General features: G+C 40.2%; 1 protein-coding gene across 2 annotated transcripts in view; it reads right to left on the bottom strand.

Annotated features, from left to right (window-relative positions):
• Nucleotides 1–13,712, bottom strand: part of LOC108443700 (inter-alpha-trypsin inhibitor heavy chain H3-like) — a 33,563-nt gene extending 19,851 nt beyond the window's left edge. For both annotated transcript variants that reach the window (XM_037532501.1, XM_037532502.1), the window contains exons 1-9: nt 13,471–13,712; nt 11,837–12,000; nt 11,615–11,719; nt 11,235–11,397; nt 6,404–6,514; nt 5,428–5,556; nt 4,335–4,451; nt 3,996–4,164; nt 1,876–1,986 (exon numbers count right to left, since the gene is read on the bottom strand). In XM_037532501.1, the coding sequence (XP_037388398.1) occupies nt 1,876–1,986; nt 3,996–4,164; nt 4,335–4,451; nt 5,428–5,556; nt 6,404–6,514; nt 11,235–11,397; nt 11,615–11,719; nt 11,837–12,000; nt 13,471–13,545 (1,144 nt within the window). In that variant the 5' untranslated portion in view covers nt 13,546–13,712. The remainder of the gene's footprint in view (nt 1–1,875; nt 1,987–3,995; nt 4,165–4,334; nt 4,452–5,427; nt 5,557–6,403; nt 6,515–11,234; nt 11,398–11,614; nt 11,720–11,836; nt 12,001–13,470) is intronic.
• Nucleotides 13,713–14,456: the final 744 nt, after the last annotated feature.

The raw sequence follows: 14,456 nt of genomic DNA, 5'->3' as shown, positions 1-14,456 counted from the left end.
TATTTTCCTATACAAATGTTGAATGAGTATGTGGCATAGACCATATTCTTCCACAATGCCTCTTTTATGTGAATGCGCTTTCATTACATCAAAACAATTTTCTTTTTAGGCATTTATGCCCCCCGAAGTCTAAAAATGTCCAGATTTGTGGCCACACATGTGGGTTTAATAACATGTTATAACAAGTAGGTCAGTGATATAAAACTATACTGTAACTCCAGATTCTGATTTCATGAAATGTCACACAGCACAAAACAACAATGAAAGGCTTTTAGTCTGACATGCTTTTAGGAAGAAGTGAGCATCATAGGAAGACGCCTGAAATGAGCTTCATGCTGCAATGCCAAGGTTAGTAGCCCTTTCACCAGAGCTGGATGAAGTACACAAACCATGTACTTGAGTTAAAGTTGAGACCCCCAGGGTAAAATATTCCTCCAGTAAAAGTAGAAGTTCCTCCCTTTAGACCTCCACTTGAGTAAAAGTACTAAAGTATTTCCCTTCAAATGTACTTAAGTATAAAGTAAAAGTACTAAAAGAGTAATTCTGGCTCTGATGTCCTGTTATCATTTTTATAACCAGACTGGCTTCATGAACTCATTTCAGGTGAAAGTCCTCCAGCGTCTCTCTTGGTAAACCAGTCTTTTAATAGAACGTCATTAATTAGTGACGCTGACGTCTATTAAAATGATCAGAAGCACAAAACACTGAAGGTAAACAGTTTCCATCAGGGAGAACCGAGTGGCTCTGAAATCACTTTTTACACACAAGCAAAGTTTCAGTTTCAGATTTATTTACAACTTAGTTCCAAGTTTAAGTTGAATAAAAACTGGCTTTAAACTCAGGATCACAGATGAGCTCCTTTACTATGTTGATCTGTAGGCGTCTGTTCATAAACATAAACCAGCCCAAACTCATTTACTATAAAATGAACTGGTGTTTGTAGAAATTCAGAAAAAAGCTGCGTCAGTCTCGACTGCATATGTGGACATATTTCTATATTGAGCTCTATTTACACAAAGTTAGGTTAGTTCATCATTTATGTTGAACAGACTCTCCCAAAGTTTTACGCTGCTGCGCTGACGTTGAACCGCGTGCTGCACTGGGTCGGTATGACCAACAGGTCAAAACCAGCTCTAAACAAAGTGACCGCTGGGCCCTGATTGGTGCTCTGGCTTTGCGCTTCTTTCGTTTTGACATGTTACGTTTTTATACACACAGAAACCAAAAGGAACGACAGATTTCTCAAAATGTAGGAGGAAAAAGTCGGATATTAGACTCTGAAATGTAGTGGAGTGAAAGGAAAAAGTCGCCCAGTAAAGGAGAAACTTCAGTACAGATACACCAAAAATACTAAAGTACAGAAACTAATTACATTTACTCAGTTACTCAGTTACTGTCCAGCACTGCCTTTCACATATATTGAGTGAGGGTCATTCTTCTTCTGATTTGGCTTCCCACGTCATGTGGTGTGACCACAGGAAAACCACGGAAATGTAGTTTTACTAAAATTGAAAGTTTATTATTTATTTCTTAAAAAATGTACAACCTAAAGTATTCATGTGGGGATAACGGGCATATATAAATAATGCCTAACAGCAACAACAAAGCATAATAAAGGACTATCTTATCTTAATCTTAAGCTCCTCTTAAATAAAGGTTCCAAACTGGTTCTAAACAGAATGGGCTTTAGACACTCAGATGGCCACAGACGAAGGAATTGAACTAGTTAGAAAACTACAAAAAGACCTCTAAGCTAGAGTTAAAGACAAAAACATCAGCCTAAGTGTTTATGACTTTCAGCAGATGAATGTTGAGTTGGACTGACGTTAAAGTCACGAGTTCATTACATGTAACTGTGTATGAGTGCTTTCGTACCTGACGTGGGCTTTCCCTCCGTCAGCAGGATGAGGATGGAGGCAGAGCCTTTTCGTTGGTGTGTGTTGATCATCTCCACCCCTTTCAGCACTGCGGCGTTGATGTTGGTGCCTAACGGAAAAATAGTCAGCTATTAAAACAAATACTAACTAAAATGAAACCAACGTGATGTTTGATGATTGGGATCCACTTTCTGCACCCTTGACACTGCAAAGTGCTTTTATATTAGGTTAGTGTAGTGGTTAACACCTCTGCCTTCTACGCTGTAGACTGGGGTTCAATCCCTGACCAGGGTCAGCACCCTACACTATACCTATAAGAGTCCTTGGGCAAGACTCCTAACACCACCTTGGCCTACCTGTGTAAAATGATCAAATTGTAAGTCGCTCTGGATAAGAGCGTCAGCCAAATGCCGTAAATGTAAATGTAAATATTATCACTGTAGACTCTCATGTATTCCAAGTAAAGGTATCATGTGTCACGCAGATGACGAACGTACAGACATGCTGTCGTTGTGTTCAAAGCTCCAGAATCTCCAAAATGCCAACTTTGCAGGAGGAGGAAAAAACACACCTTACTTTTAATGTAAGTCAATGGAACCAGACGTTTTTCCAAGTAATTTGAGGTCATTTCTGTTGGTCCATTCATCATGAAATTTACATAAAATATATAGGACCATGAGTATTTTCAAATTATGTCAAAAAACTGAAAAATGACAAAAATGGAGATACTTTTTTTTTTCTGACAGCAACGATGTACAGCGTACAATCAGCTTTGCTGTGATGTTGTGTCATTCGGAGTGCAGAGCTCGTTCTCGTAATGTAGCAGACAACATGAATTAGAACAGAATGAATGTCCTAATAAGTATTAGTGGGTTCACACTGTAGAGCGGGACTGGGAGGACTGTATTCTGTAGAGGTGGCGAGTTCGAGCCCTGGTGATGCTACAGCTGTCTGTGGCAGGGAGTCCAAGAGAGCACGCTTGTCCTCGCCCTCTCTGGGTGGGTAGGGTGGCCCCCTGTCTCCCCCATCGCTCAGCGCGATGCTGGTCAGAGAAGGCGTCTGTTAGCTGATGTAACAGAGCTGGCGGTTGCTGCTCTCCTCCGAGAGTGACGCTGCATTAGCAGCAGTTTGAAAGCGGTGGTGCTTCACAGGTCTGGGAGGAAGCCTGTGCTAACTTTCACCCAGGTGATGCTCGTAGTGTGTCTGACTGGAGAGAGAAGACTAGTGAGAGGAACTGGACACGTCTAAATTGAGAGAAAATTCCTCTAATTCATATGATAATTATATTAAAGTAGTGTAATCAGATCACATTACTCTTGGGTTACTTAGAATTAGAATTAAATAAAGTTTTATAATATATAATATTATATATATATTATAGTTTAGGCTTATAGTTCAGGATGGAGCGTTCGAGCAGTGTGGTAAGATTTACGTTGGTAACACCTAAATATCAGAGCGACTATATAATGATGGAAAACGCCTGGTTTTCCAGTATGTACAGCACATGGGCATGGCTTTGGAATGTGCTTGCAGTCTGAAGTTTCTCCAGTAGGGAGCGACGTTAGCATGCAAGTCATCATGAACCTTCATCAGAAGAAGCTCATGAATGCACATGTTAGTAGTCATTAAAATGACCAGAGAACTAGTCTTTAAAAGATGTTGGGAGCTCAGGTTTATATTATTTAATATGTCAGTTTCTTACATTTTTAAATTAAAATGTTCATAAAAGTATAAATTCAGAACAGAAAGGACAAATCTGCAGCAGAACACACGTATTGGTTATAATCAACAATACGCACATCAGTGCCGGGACAAAACTTCATATCTCCATTTTTGTAGTTTTTCAGTTTTTGACATAATTTTAAAACATTATACTGTTATCCTTTACACTGAGTGTCAATTTCAGGAAGAATGGACCTAAAATTACTCTGAAAAAAGTCTGGTTCCATTCACTTACATTAAAAGTAAAGTGTGTTTCTTTCTTTCTCCTGTAAAGTTACGATTTCGGAGATATGAAGTTTTGATCTGACAGTAGCGGGATATATATATATATATATATATATATATATATATATTTATATATGATTTGTTCAGGATCAAATATAAAAGCTATTTTACCTCCTTGAGCTCGAATATTCTTTACAAAAGTCTTCGCCTGCTCCAGGTTCTTCTCTGTGGCTTTGAGGAGTTTAGGTTTCCAGACTTTTACATTACTGTCGAAGGTGATCAACCCAAAGTTGTCGTCAATAGCAAGATCTTCCAACATGTTACACATCGCCATACGGGTCTGCGGTGAAAAGCTTAATCAGCAAACGCGTTTAGCGATTCAGTGGCACATTCGCGTCAATGAGAATTGTGCAGACGTAGTAAAATAAACCAAGTAAAACCGTCTCCAATGAAAAAGGGAAGTTAAAACCCAAAGCTATAAATGGCTCTCGGTTCTTTTTATCGTTGCACCTGCTTCATTTTCCTGCCTTGCATGGCGTCCCCTCGGCTGATGATAAAGACCACGTTTTTAGGGGTTCGCTGCACATCCGTCGGTGAGAAGTAGTGGACAAAATATCCGTTTGATGTCTGTCAGGAAAGAAAGACTAAATTGGAAAAGGGCCTGAAAGAGGCATGAGGGGCAACTTTTCCAGCTGCTCGTTTTTACAATTGTACGCAAAAGTTTGAGCATCCCGGTCAAACAACATGTTCTACAGAAGACATTTCTCCATACTGTAATGCACAGTTCCTGTTTGTTTACTGAATTTAACATACTGGGAAAAAATAAAGCATTAAAATGTGGCATGTGCAAAAGTTATGGCACACATGTGTTTAATGTTTTCATTTTTTTCAACATGTTAAACTTGTGCAGGTCATAGTTCAGTGTGTTCTGGATGCCTTCACTCAGAAAACTCCAAAGAATGTCTTTTGACCAGGAGTGTTCAGGCCTTTGCACATGACTGTACCTGAGGTTGTATATAACACAAATTATCTGCCAACTGCCAGAAGATTTTATTGACTATTACAATTAAAATACATTGTGCTCTATTGTTAAAGACCATGAGTTGCAGAGGATACACTATTATGATAAATGTACCTATAACAAAACAACGAAAGCATGACATGAGTATTATTTTTAGAGGAGAAAAAAGTGCATTACTACTCCGTATATGTACATTTATCTCTGTCGTCAGAACAAAACCTCGTATCTCCATTTTTGTGATTTGTAAATTTGTGACATCACTTAAAAATGCCCGTTGCCCTTTACTTCATGTGTACATTTCATGAAAAATGGACCAACTGAAACGGCTCAAAGTGACTTGGAAAAAATTCTGGTTCCATTGACTTACATTAAAAGTAAAGTAGGTTTTTTCCTTCTCCTGAAAAGTTCCCATTTCGGAGATACGCAGTTTCATTCCGACAGCAGCGATATGTGTTAAAAGCTGAGTAGACTAACTACTGAGCTTCTTTGTAGCTTCTGGTTATTCACTCATGTGCATGAGGTATATTGTAAGTTCAGTGTTTGTTGTATTAAGTGTGGCATTAAAGACTCTGTATTTACTACCTGCAGTTCTCCACTGGGGTTTAGTCTCTCTACATCATAGGTTATGATCAGGTCTCCATTCAGGCCACTTTCTGCACAGCCTTTACACTTGGTCTGCTGCTCTTCAGTGGGGTGAAAGTCCAGCCATGCCTGAAATACGACGTCAAAAGGTTTTCCATTTAATCAGGTACTCAGCTAACACATGGGTATCATATTCTACAGATAGACACAGACTCAGTCTCATGCTTTGTACTGTTCAGTTCACCAAACACCAGACGTTGGCTTTATAACTTTACAACTGACCTATTGACTGAGTGATACACACTGAGGAGGGAAACAAAGCAACTGTACAGGCACTTGTTTTTTGTTATGTAATATACTTTCTGTTCATTTATCCACTTTAAGTTTACACCTACAGTGTTTTTGATCCTTTGCGCTATGAACGAAAAGTGTGTAGTGAAGATTGAAACTGGTGGGGAAAAAGAATTCAGACACCACCGATCCTTTTCTTCAGCTTTCCTGCAGCATGTGGCCAAACCGCCCTCAAGCCAGACTTGCAATTCAAAAATCCTTTATAAGTTTTCAAAGTCTGAAACCCCCCCCCCCCACTATATGTTTTTGTCAGTTGTACATAGACACACATACAGATTTCTAGGCAACTCTTATTTTCTTTTCTTTTCTTTTATTATTATCCTTATTTTCCTGTAAATAGTCGAGATTTAGCTTTAATTTTTTATTATTTATAATGTTTATACTGTTTCCCGTTTCTATTACTGAGTGTCTTACTCCTGTTACTCTGCTGCTGCTGTAACACTGTGAATTTCCCTGCTGTGGGACTAATAAAGGATTATCTGATCTTATCTTATCTTATCTTATCTTATCTTATCTTAGACAGTAATTTTGAATATTTATATCAATTTGATGTGTTATATCAATTCAAAGGAATCAAAGAAGCATAAATATGGTGTATGTAGCGTATACAGTGTATTACTCTCACCTTATTACCAGACCGTGTAGTGGTTAGAGCATCGGTCAGCTCTTGGGTGTACAGCCCTCCTTTCACTTGTAGGAAGGAAAGGTCTGGACCCTCATTAATGTACACGTCAACCTGTCAGAGAGCATAACCAGCATATAAAGCTGAGGCTACAGTTACAATGGAAAATGAAATCCGATTTTTGTTATTGATTATTTAGATTATTTTTCTGTGAATTCCACTCTGAAATAAAGTCAAATATAAAAATAAATATAGCAAACTTTTATCTTTTTAATACTCTTTCTAGACCTGTGTGACCCACATTACTGTGAGAAATAAATCAAGCAAAAGTTTCATTAACAGCATCTGCAGCGTTATAACTGCGCCTGGAATTTAACAGCGTTATAACTGCGCCTGGAATTTAACAGCATTATAACTGCGCCTGGAATTTAACAGCGTTATAACTGCGCCTGGAATTTAACAGCGTTATAACTGCGCCTGGAATTTAACAGCGTTATAACTGCGCCTGGAATTTAACAGCGTTATAACTCCACCTGGAATTTAACAGCGTTATAACTGCGCCTGGAATTTAACAGCGTTATAACTGCGCCTGGAATTTAACAGCGTTATAACTGCGCCTGGAATTTAACAGCGTTATAACTGCGCCTGGAATTTAACAGCGTTATAACTGCGCCTGGAATTTAACAGCGTTATAACTGCGCCTGGAATTTAACAGCGTTATAACTCCGCCTGGAATTTAACAGCGTTATAACTGCGCCTGGAATTTAACAGCGTTATAACTGCGCCTGGAATTTAACAGCGTTATAACTGCGCCTGGAATTTAACAGCGTTATAACTGCGCCTGGAATTTAACAGCGTTATAACTGCGCCTGGAATTTAACAGCGTTATAACTGCGCCTGGAATTTAACAGCGTTATAACTGCACCTGGAATTTAACAGCGTTATAACTGCGCCTGGAATTTAACAGCGTTATAACTGCGCCTGGAATTTAACAGCGTTATAACTGCGCCTGGAATTTAACAGCGTTATAACTGCACCTGGAATTTAACAGCGTTATAACTGCGCCTGGAATTTAACAGCGTTATAACTCCACCTGGAATTTAACAGCGTTATAACTCCACCTGGAATTTAACAGCATTATAACTCCACCTGGAATTTAACAGCGTTATAACTGCACCTGGAATTTAACAGCGTTATAACTCCACCTGGAATTTAACAGCGTTATAACTGCGCCTGGAATTTAACAGCGTTATAACTGCGCCTGGAATTTAACAGCATTATAACTCCGCCTGGAATTTAACAGCGTTATAACTCCACCTGGAATTTAACAGCGTTATAACTGTGCCTGGAATTTAACAGCGTTATAACTCCACCTGGAATTTAACAGCGTTATAACTCCACCTGGAATTTAACAGCGTTATAACTCCACCTGGAATTTAACAGCGTTATAACTCCACCTGGAATTTAACAGCGTTATAACTCCACCTGGAATTTAACAGCGTTATAACTCCACCTGGAATTTAACAGCGTTATAACTCCACCTGGAATTTAACAGCGGTATAACTGCGCCTGGAATTTAACAGCGTTATAACTCCGCCTGGAATTTAACAGCGTTATAACTCCACCTGGAATTTAACAGCGTTATAACTCCACCTGGAATTTAACAGCGTTATAACTCCACCTGGAATTTAACAGCGTTATAACTCCACCTGGAATTTAACAGCATTATAACTGCGCCTGGAATTTAACAGCGTTATAACTCCACCTGGAATTTAACAGCGTTATAACTCCACCTGGAATTTAACAGCGTTATAACTCCACCTGGAATTTAACAGCGTTATAACTGCGCCTGGAATTTAACAGCGTTATAACTCCACCTGGAATTTAACAGCGGTATAACTGCGCCTGGAATTTAACAGCGGTATAACTCCACCTGGAATTTAACAGCGTTATAACTGCGCCTGGAATTTAACAGCGTTATAACTCCACCTGGAATTTAACAGCGTTATAACTGCACCTGGAATTTAACAGCGTTATAACTGCACCTGGAATTTAACAGCGTTATAACTGCGCCTGGAATTTAACAGCGTTATAACTGCACCTGGAATTTAACAGCGTTATAACTGCGCCTGGAATTTAACAGCGTTATAACTGCACCTGGAATTTAACAGCGTTATAACTGCGCCTGGAATTTAACAGCGTTATAACTGCACCTGGAATTTAACAGCGTTATAACTCCACCTGGAATTTAACAGCGTTATAACTGCGCCTGGAATTTAACAGCGTTATAACTCCACCTGGAATTTAACAGCGTTATAACTGCGCCTGGAATTTAACAGCATTATAACTGCACCTGGAATTTAACAGCGTTATAACTCCACCTGGAATTTAACAGCGTTATAACTCCACCTGGAATTTAACAGCGTTATAACTGCACCTGGACACAGTGCAGAGGGAAAGTGGAAGTAAAAGACTATGGAATAAAAATAGAGCTTGTGTAGTGAATTGGTTCCAAAATATCCAGATGCCACAGGACATAAAACGGATAAAAAAAATCAAATCAAATCAGCTTTTACTGTCAATACTACAGAACCTACAGGACATACAGCGAACTGAAGCTGTTACTCTCAGACCCCCGTGGTGTAACAACAGCACTTAAACAGATGCTAAACAGGAAAAGTGTGAATTGACATAGACACACACACACACACATCGTCTAAGCCGCGTCTCCCTCAGGGTCACGGGGGGTGCTGGAGACTATCCCGGCAGTCATCGGGCAGGATACACCCTGGACAGGTCGCCAGTCCATCACAGGGCAGACAGACACATTCACTCATGTGGGAAGAAACTGGAGGAAACCCACGCAGACACAGGGAGAACATGCAAACTCCACACTGAAGGGACCCTGGTCGTCCGGCCGGGGAATCGAACCCAGGCCCTACTTGCTAAAAAAAAAAAACACTAAACACTGATTGTGAAAATAAACACTAACAGTAGAAAAATAGAATAATAAAAAAATAATAATATAAATATCAGAAGGTCCTGAAAAGAACACTAAAGGGATCTAAGGCACATGCAGATTAAGGTCTGTGGGTATAAATAGTGCAGATATAAACAGCAGTGCAGTTAGACGGAGCTTAGAGCAGTTAAAGTGATGGAAAAGATCTAAAGCTCAAAATGATGTAAGTGTGCGCAGCTCTTATATTGACTGTAGATCGTTCTGTCTTAAAACTTTGCGATTACACAACATGCAGGGCCGAGAGTCACTCGGTCCAACGACACAAGCTGAAATTTCAAAACCCATATTAGTTTTAACTGCAGCCACGTTAAAAGTTATATCGGCTCTCGAGCAACGAAAACCTCACAAAACTCAACTGTAACGTTCACCCAAACACCTGAGACTCAGCGCTGAACTGTTATACTGTCTTTTCATGTAAATATCAATAACTATAGCAGGCAGCCCCAACGGAAAAAAGCTTTTATAAAACGTTTTATAGACGTGATTTCTGAACACAAACTGCCTGTCATGATGCTTCAGATTGACTCTTCATTGGCCCTTCATTCATTAAGCTGTGTAAGTTTAGATTTCAATCAATCAGTCAATCAACCGATCAGTCAATCAATCGACCTGTATTCTCACTCGGATTTACATTATATTTACATTATATCTTCTATGTTGCCAAGCATTTAGAAATGAAAGGGATGGAAAAAGAATTTTAAATTAATTTTAATTCGGTTAAACTACGTGAACAAATGCCCTGCGATGGACTGGCGACCTGACCAGGGTGTTTCCTGCCTTCCGCCCAATGTCAGCTGGGAGAGGCTCCAGCTCCCCCCACGACCTAGAAGGAGAAGCAGCTTAGAAGGTAGGTGTGTGTGTGTGTGTGTGTGTGTGTGTGTGTGTGTGTGTGTGTGTGTGTGTGTGAATAAAAAAATTAACAGTAAAACCAAAAAAAACCCCAATAATTAAGAAAAACAATTAAGATTTCATTTAGAAAAGAAAGTATAAAACTAAACCACGACGATAAACCAGTTCATAAGACAAACATCAAAGAACAAATATTTTAAACTAAAATTTAAAGCAGCCAAGTAAAAGAATTATAAAAAAAGGAATAAAAAGAAATAAACAAAACAAAGTAATGAACTGAGATCAAATGAAATGAAAGAAAATGTAATTATTGGGAGGAAAATTTTGGTTTGATGAAATGAAACATTTTCACTTGTGAGAGAAAAGCAGCGTCTTTCGTGACGGTTACTGGGTTTACTCGCTTGTTGGGCTCGTGTTGTCGTTATTTGGTGGATGTTAAAAGAGCCCTGACTCTACGAATGCGTGGGCAGTTTATTAAGTAGTGGCCAAACGTGAGATCTCACTCTGAGATCCTGGAACTGATAAAACCTGCTGCACAGAACTGTGTTTACATGAACGCGTGGAAAACCAGTCAGAACGAACCGACAAAATCCTGACAGCAAGTTAGCAAAGTTTATTTATACAGCGCTTTGTACAACAGGTGTCGTCACAAAGCAGCTTTACAGAACAATCAGTGTTACAGAAAGTCCCCCGGTGGCAACAGGGGCAAGGAAAAACTCCCTAAAAGAGGAAGAAACCTTGAGAGGAACCAAGACCCAGAAGGGGAACCCGTCCTCCTCTGGTCGACACCGGACAGCAAACATTGTTACTATGAAGTTTTCTAGAACAAAGCAGGAAAACCAGGTGGGGCAGCAGCAGCAGCATCTGAGGGTGAGGACTGCACAGCGTTGTACAGCAAGAAGCTCAGTGGTGGTCATCGTAATGTGCAGGAGAGCATCTGAGGCTGAGACTAGCTTTCAGCTTTACCTTGAAATCTGCTACAGGCTGCATCGGTTGGGCGTTGATGAGTAGCTGATATTTGCCAAGGCGTCGAATTAGCAGCTCCTCATAGGTCAGTTCGAAGGTCACTTTACTGGAAGCAGCCACTGCCACTGAGGTCTTAAACTCCTCCAGAGTCCTTCCTACTGAGCTGGAACAGAAGGACGTGATGGTTGTCAGTCTTGATATCTATAACTGCAAACTGGGGCTAATTCAACTACTGTGGTAGTTCAGTTTCCACCTGAGCTCTGGATAATGTGGGTGAGATCAGTGAAGCCATCTGAGGAGAATGTTTGATTGGGTAAAGCAGGATCTCCTCAGGAGCCTGAGTGATGGAATTAGCTGTGTTTAAGTCTGTATGACGGTACCTGACCATCCCAGCGCTTTCTCCCCGAGACACTGCCTGACTGTACTGCCGCTGAGCCTCTTCTTTCTCCTTCACAACTCCATCATACGTCTTCCCCTCCATGGTCCTGAGAGACAGACGAGTTTATAGACACTGTAATTGTACACAACCTTAATAGTTAGACGATGTTAAATAAGACCGAGGACTAAGAATAAAGCTTAATCTGTTCAACATATCGACTCACATTCTGAACTTGCTGATGAAAGCGTTCCTGGGAATCTTGACCTGGAAATGGACTTCGCTGGACTCACGGAGTCGGTTTGACACATGGCTCGTGATGACTGTGACGGCGTAGCGGCTGGTGACCGTGGAGTTTATGTGGAAGCTGTAGATGTCAATGTCTCGCCTCTGCGGTGGGGAAAGCAGTACATGGTGAAGGATAATGATGATGTCTGTTGTCAGGGTTGATTCTGGTGCTGATTCTGGTGTAGAGAGTGATCTTTCGGTAACGGTCAGATGCACGTCTTCATTACTGATTGTTCTCATCCAGTTAAAAAGGCTTTTGTCAGATTTCATACCAAGAGAGCTCAGAAAACACCAGAACACCACGTTCAGCTGATTTAGCGCCGCACACCTCACCATGTTGACGTTTTAAGAATTTATGTTCTAAAATATTACAATATGAAACTAAAATTGGACACAATTCACAGAATGTCTGTGACTCTCTGTAACAAGATGCTGTCCCGACATTAGGGCAGTGTTAACAGCTCGCATCAGCTGAGCACTCTGGCGTCCAGCCATTTCTAACCTCCCACAGAAACATGGAAAAACCAATCTATCAGAGTGGACCTTGGTCAGCTGTTGACTTTGTATATTTGTACATTGTCTAATTCCATTGATTTCCAGTCTAGTCTGATAATGTTTTTATGGTTTCTATGGTTATGTGGGATTATAATGATGAATTTATTAATGTATGCAGTCTTGGTACGGATGAGGAACCAACAAAGTTTTTAGCAATGTAGTAGAAACTAGACCACCCAGAGGAACCCCTCAAATGTTATTCTTTTAAGGACAGTTAACCCTCTATAGCATGAATTATTACTTGCACATTATAAAAATGTTTAAATGTGTTTTTTTTGTTATTTTAATTTCCTGACATAATGGAAATATTTTAATTTAATTTTTTTTTAAGTGGGGTATTTGGTAAATTGTTGCCATATGGGAACAGTGCGTAGTCAAATCCAACTTACGCTTAGTGAAATGTACCGCCCAATATCTACTGTCTAAACACTGGAAATGAATGCAGTCTCTGTTGGTATTTGGAACGTATGGTAATAATAACACCATAAGAATTCCTCCTCATGTCATATCATAAAGACCCCTTTTCCGCAATGAAATGGCAAAACGCAGATTTTATATCACTGCTTATTATTAAAATAAAGTAATTGCTGCCGTAGCTGATTTTCTATTCCAACCAATGCTCAAATATTTCATATTGAAAAGATAATGTAATAAAAGTTAATCCACACATAACAACTGCTTAAACAGAGATAGGTGTACAACTTATAACTGCTGCTTTCTTATTCGCTTTAAGGGCAGTACCTCCTGCTTATGAGGCATTTTTAAAGAATCTTTTTAATATTGGTTTTAATGATTTCAAATTCACTAAAATTTCATTGGAGCGTCTCTAGGCCTTTAACACTCGTTATGCATGCAGAGTCGGGAACGCCTCTGCGCTGCCCTGAAAGCTTCCCCTTTTAGAGTCTGCAAGTCAGAAATAATCGGTATAAAACTACAGCATACTGGTCATCACTGTGACGTCTAAGGGTTAAATGGAATAAACACACAGCCGATGCGTTGAATAACCTCTGGCCTTACCTCACTGGTTGGGGCAGAGGTGACACAGATGAGTAAGAATCCAAGGACAGTTGCTATGATTGTGGTTCGATCCATGGCACCTCCAGGAGCAGTGAGGCCTTACAAATACACACATTTAACCCCTGAGACGTTCAGGGACCACCAGTGGGCCCAAAGCTTCAGCGCACGCTTCTGTAACCTAAGAATCGCTCAGCCCGTTTGTACTGGACTCCCTGTAGTTGGTGAATAATAAGCTTTAGTATGTAGGAAGCCTGGCTCTGCAGGCATAGCCTTTGCCATTGGTCATTTCTGTATTTGTACAGAGAGACCGCTCTGTCACTGACCTCTTAGTGTAACGCTGGTGCACGGAGAGCTGGAGTGAAGACAGAAAAAATGCTGTTTGCTTGTGACTAACAGCTCACTAAGTCCTTACGGCCAAGCACCATATGACTGTGAACTTTGGTGTGAAGTCTGGTAAACGAGGAGGGTTTCACTGCTGCTACACATGAGCTGTAATCCGGTTACCCATTAAAGTGGAAACAACGGCAACGTATAGACTTTATATTGAAGCTGGATCAAGAACGGTCTATTTGATGTCTTTTGGCTTATCAGCTACAAAATAAATCTGCATCCCGGATAATTTCAGGATTTCGTAGTGCAGCCCAAGAAGCGAAGTAGACCCCTATAAAATTAATGATGCTTTAAAAAACGTTACTCTCATTTATACTCTGCTGAATTCACTGATGATGATTCGGCTGCGTCCGGTTTCTTGGACGAATTAGACATCCCAGTCATAGATTCAGATCAAAAGAAAGAATGGATTCCCTTTGTAATTGCAGGAAACAGTAGATGCAAAACAGCAAAAGTCCTGGACTGGATGGATACCCAATTGAATTTTACACTCACCAGCCACTTTATTAGTGTTCAGTTGCTTGTTAGAACAGATAGCTAATCAGCCAATCACACGGCCACAGCTCACTGCATTTAGGCATGTAGAGGTGGTCAAG

Source organism: Pygocentrus nattereri, chromosome 21 (assembly GCF_015220715.1).
Source record: "Pygocentrus nattereri isolate fPygNat1 chromosome 21, fPygNat1.pri, whole genome shotgun sequence".
NCBI classification, from domain to species: Eukaryota; Metazoa; Chordata; class Actinopteri; order Characiformes; family Serrasalmidae; genus Pygocentrus; species Pygocentrus nattereri.
This window is presented reverse-complemented; position numbering and strand designations above follow the sequence as displayed.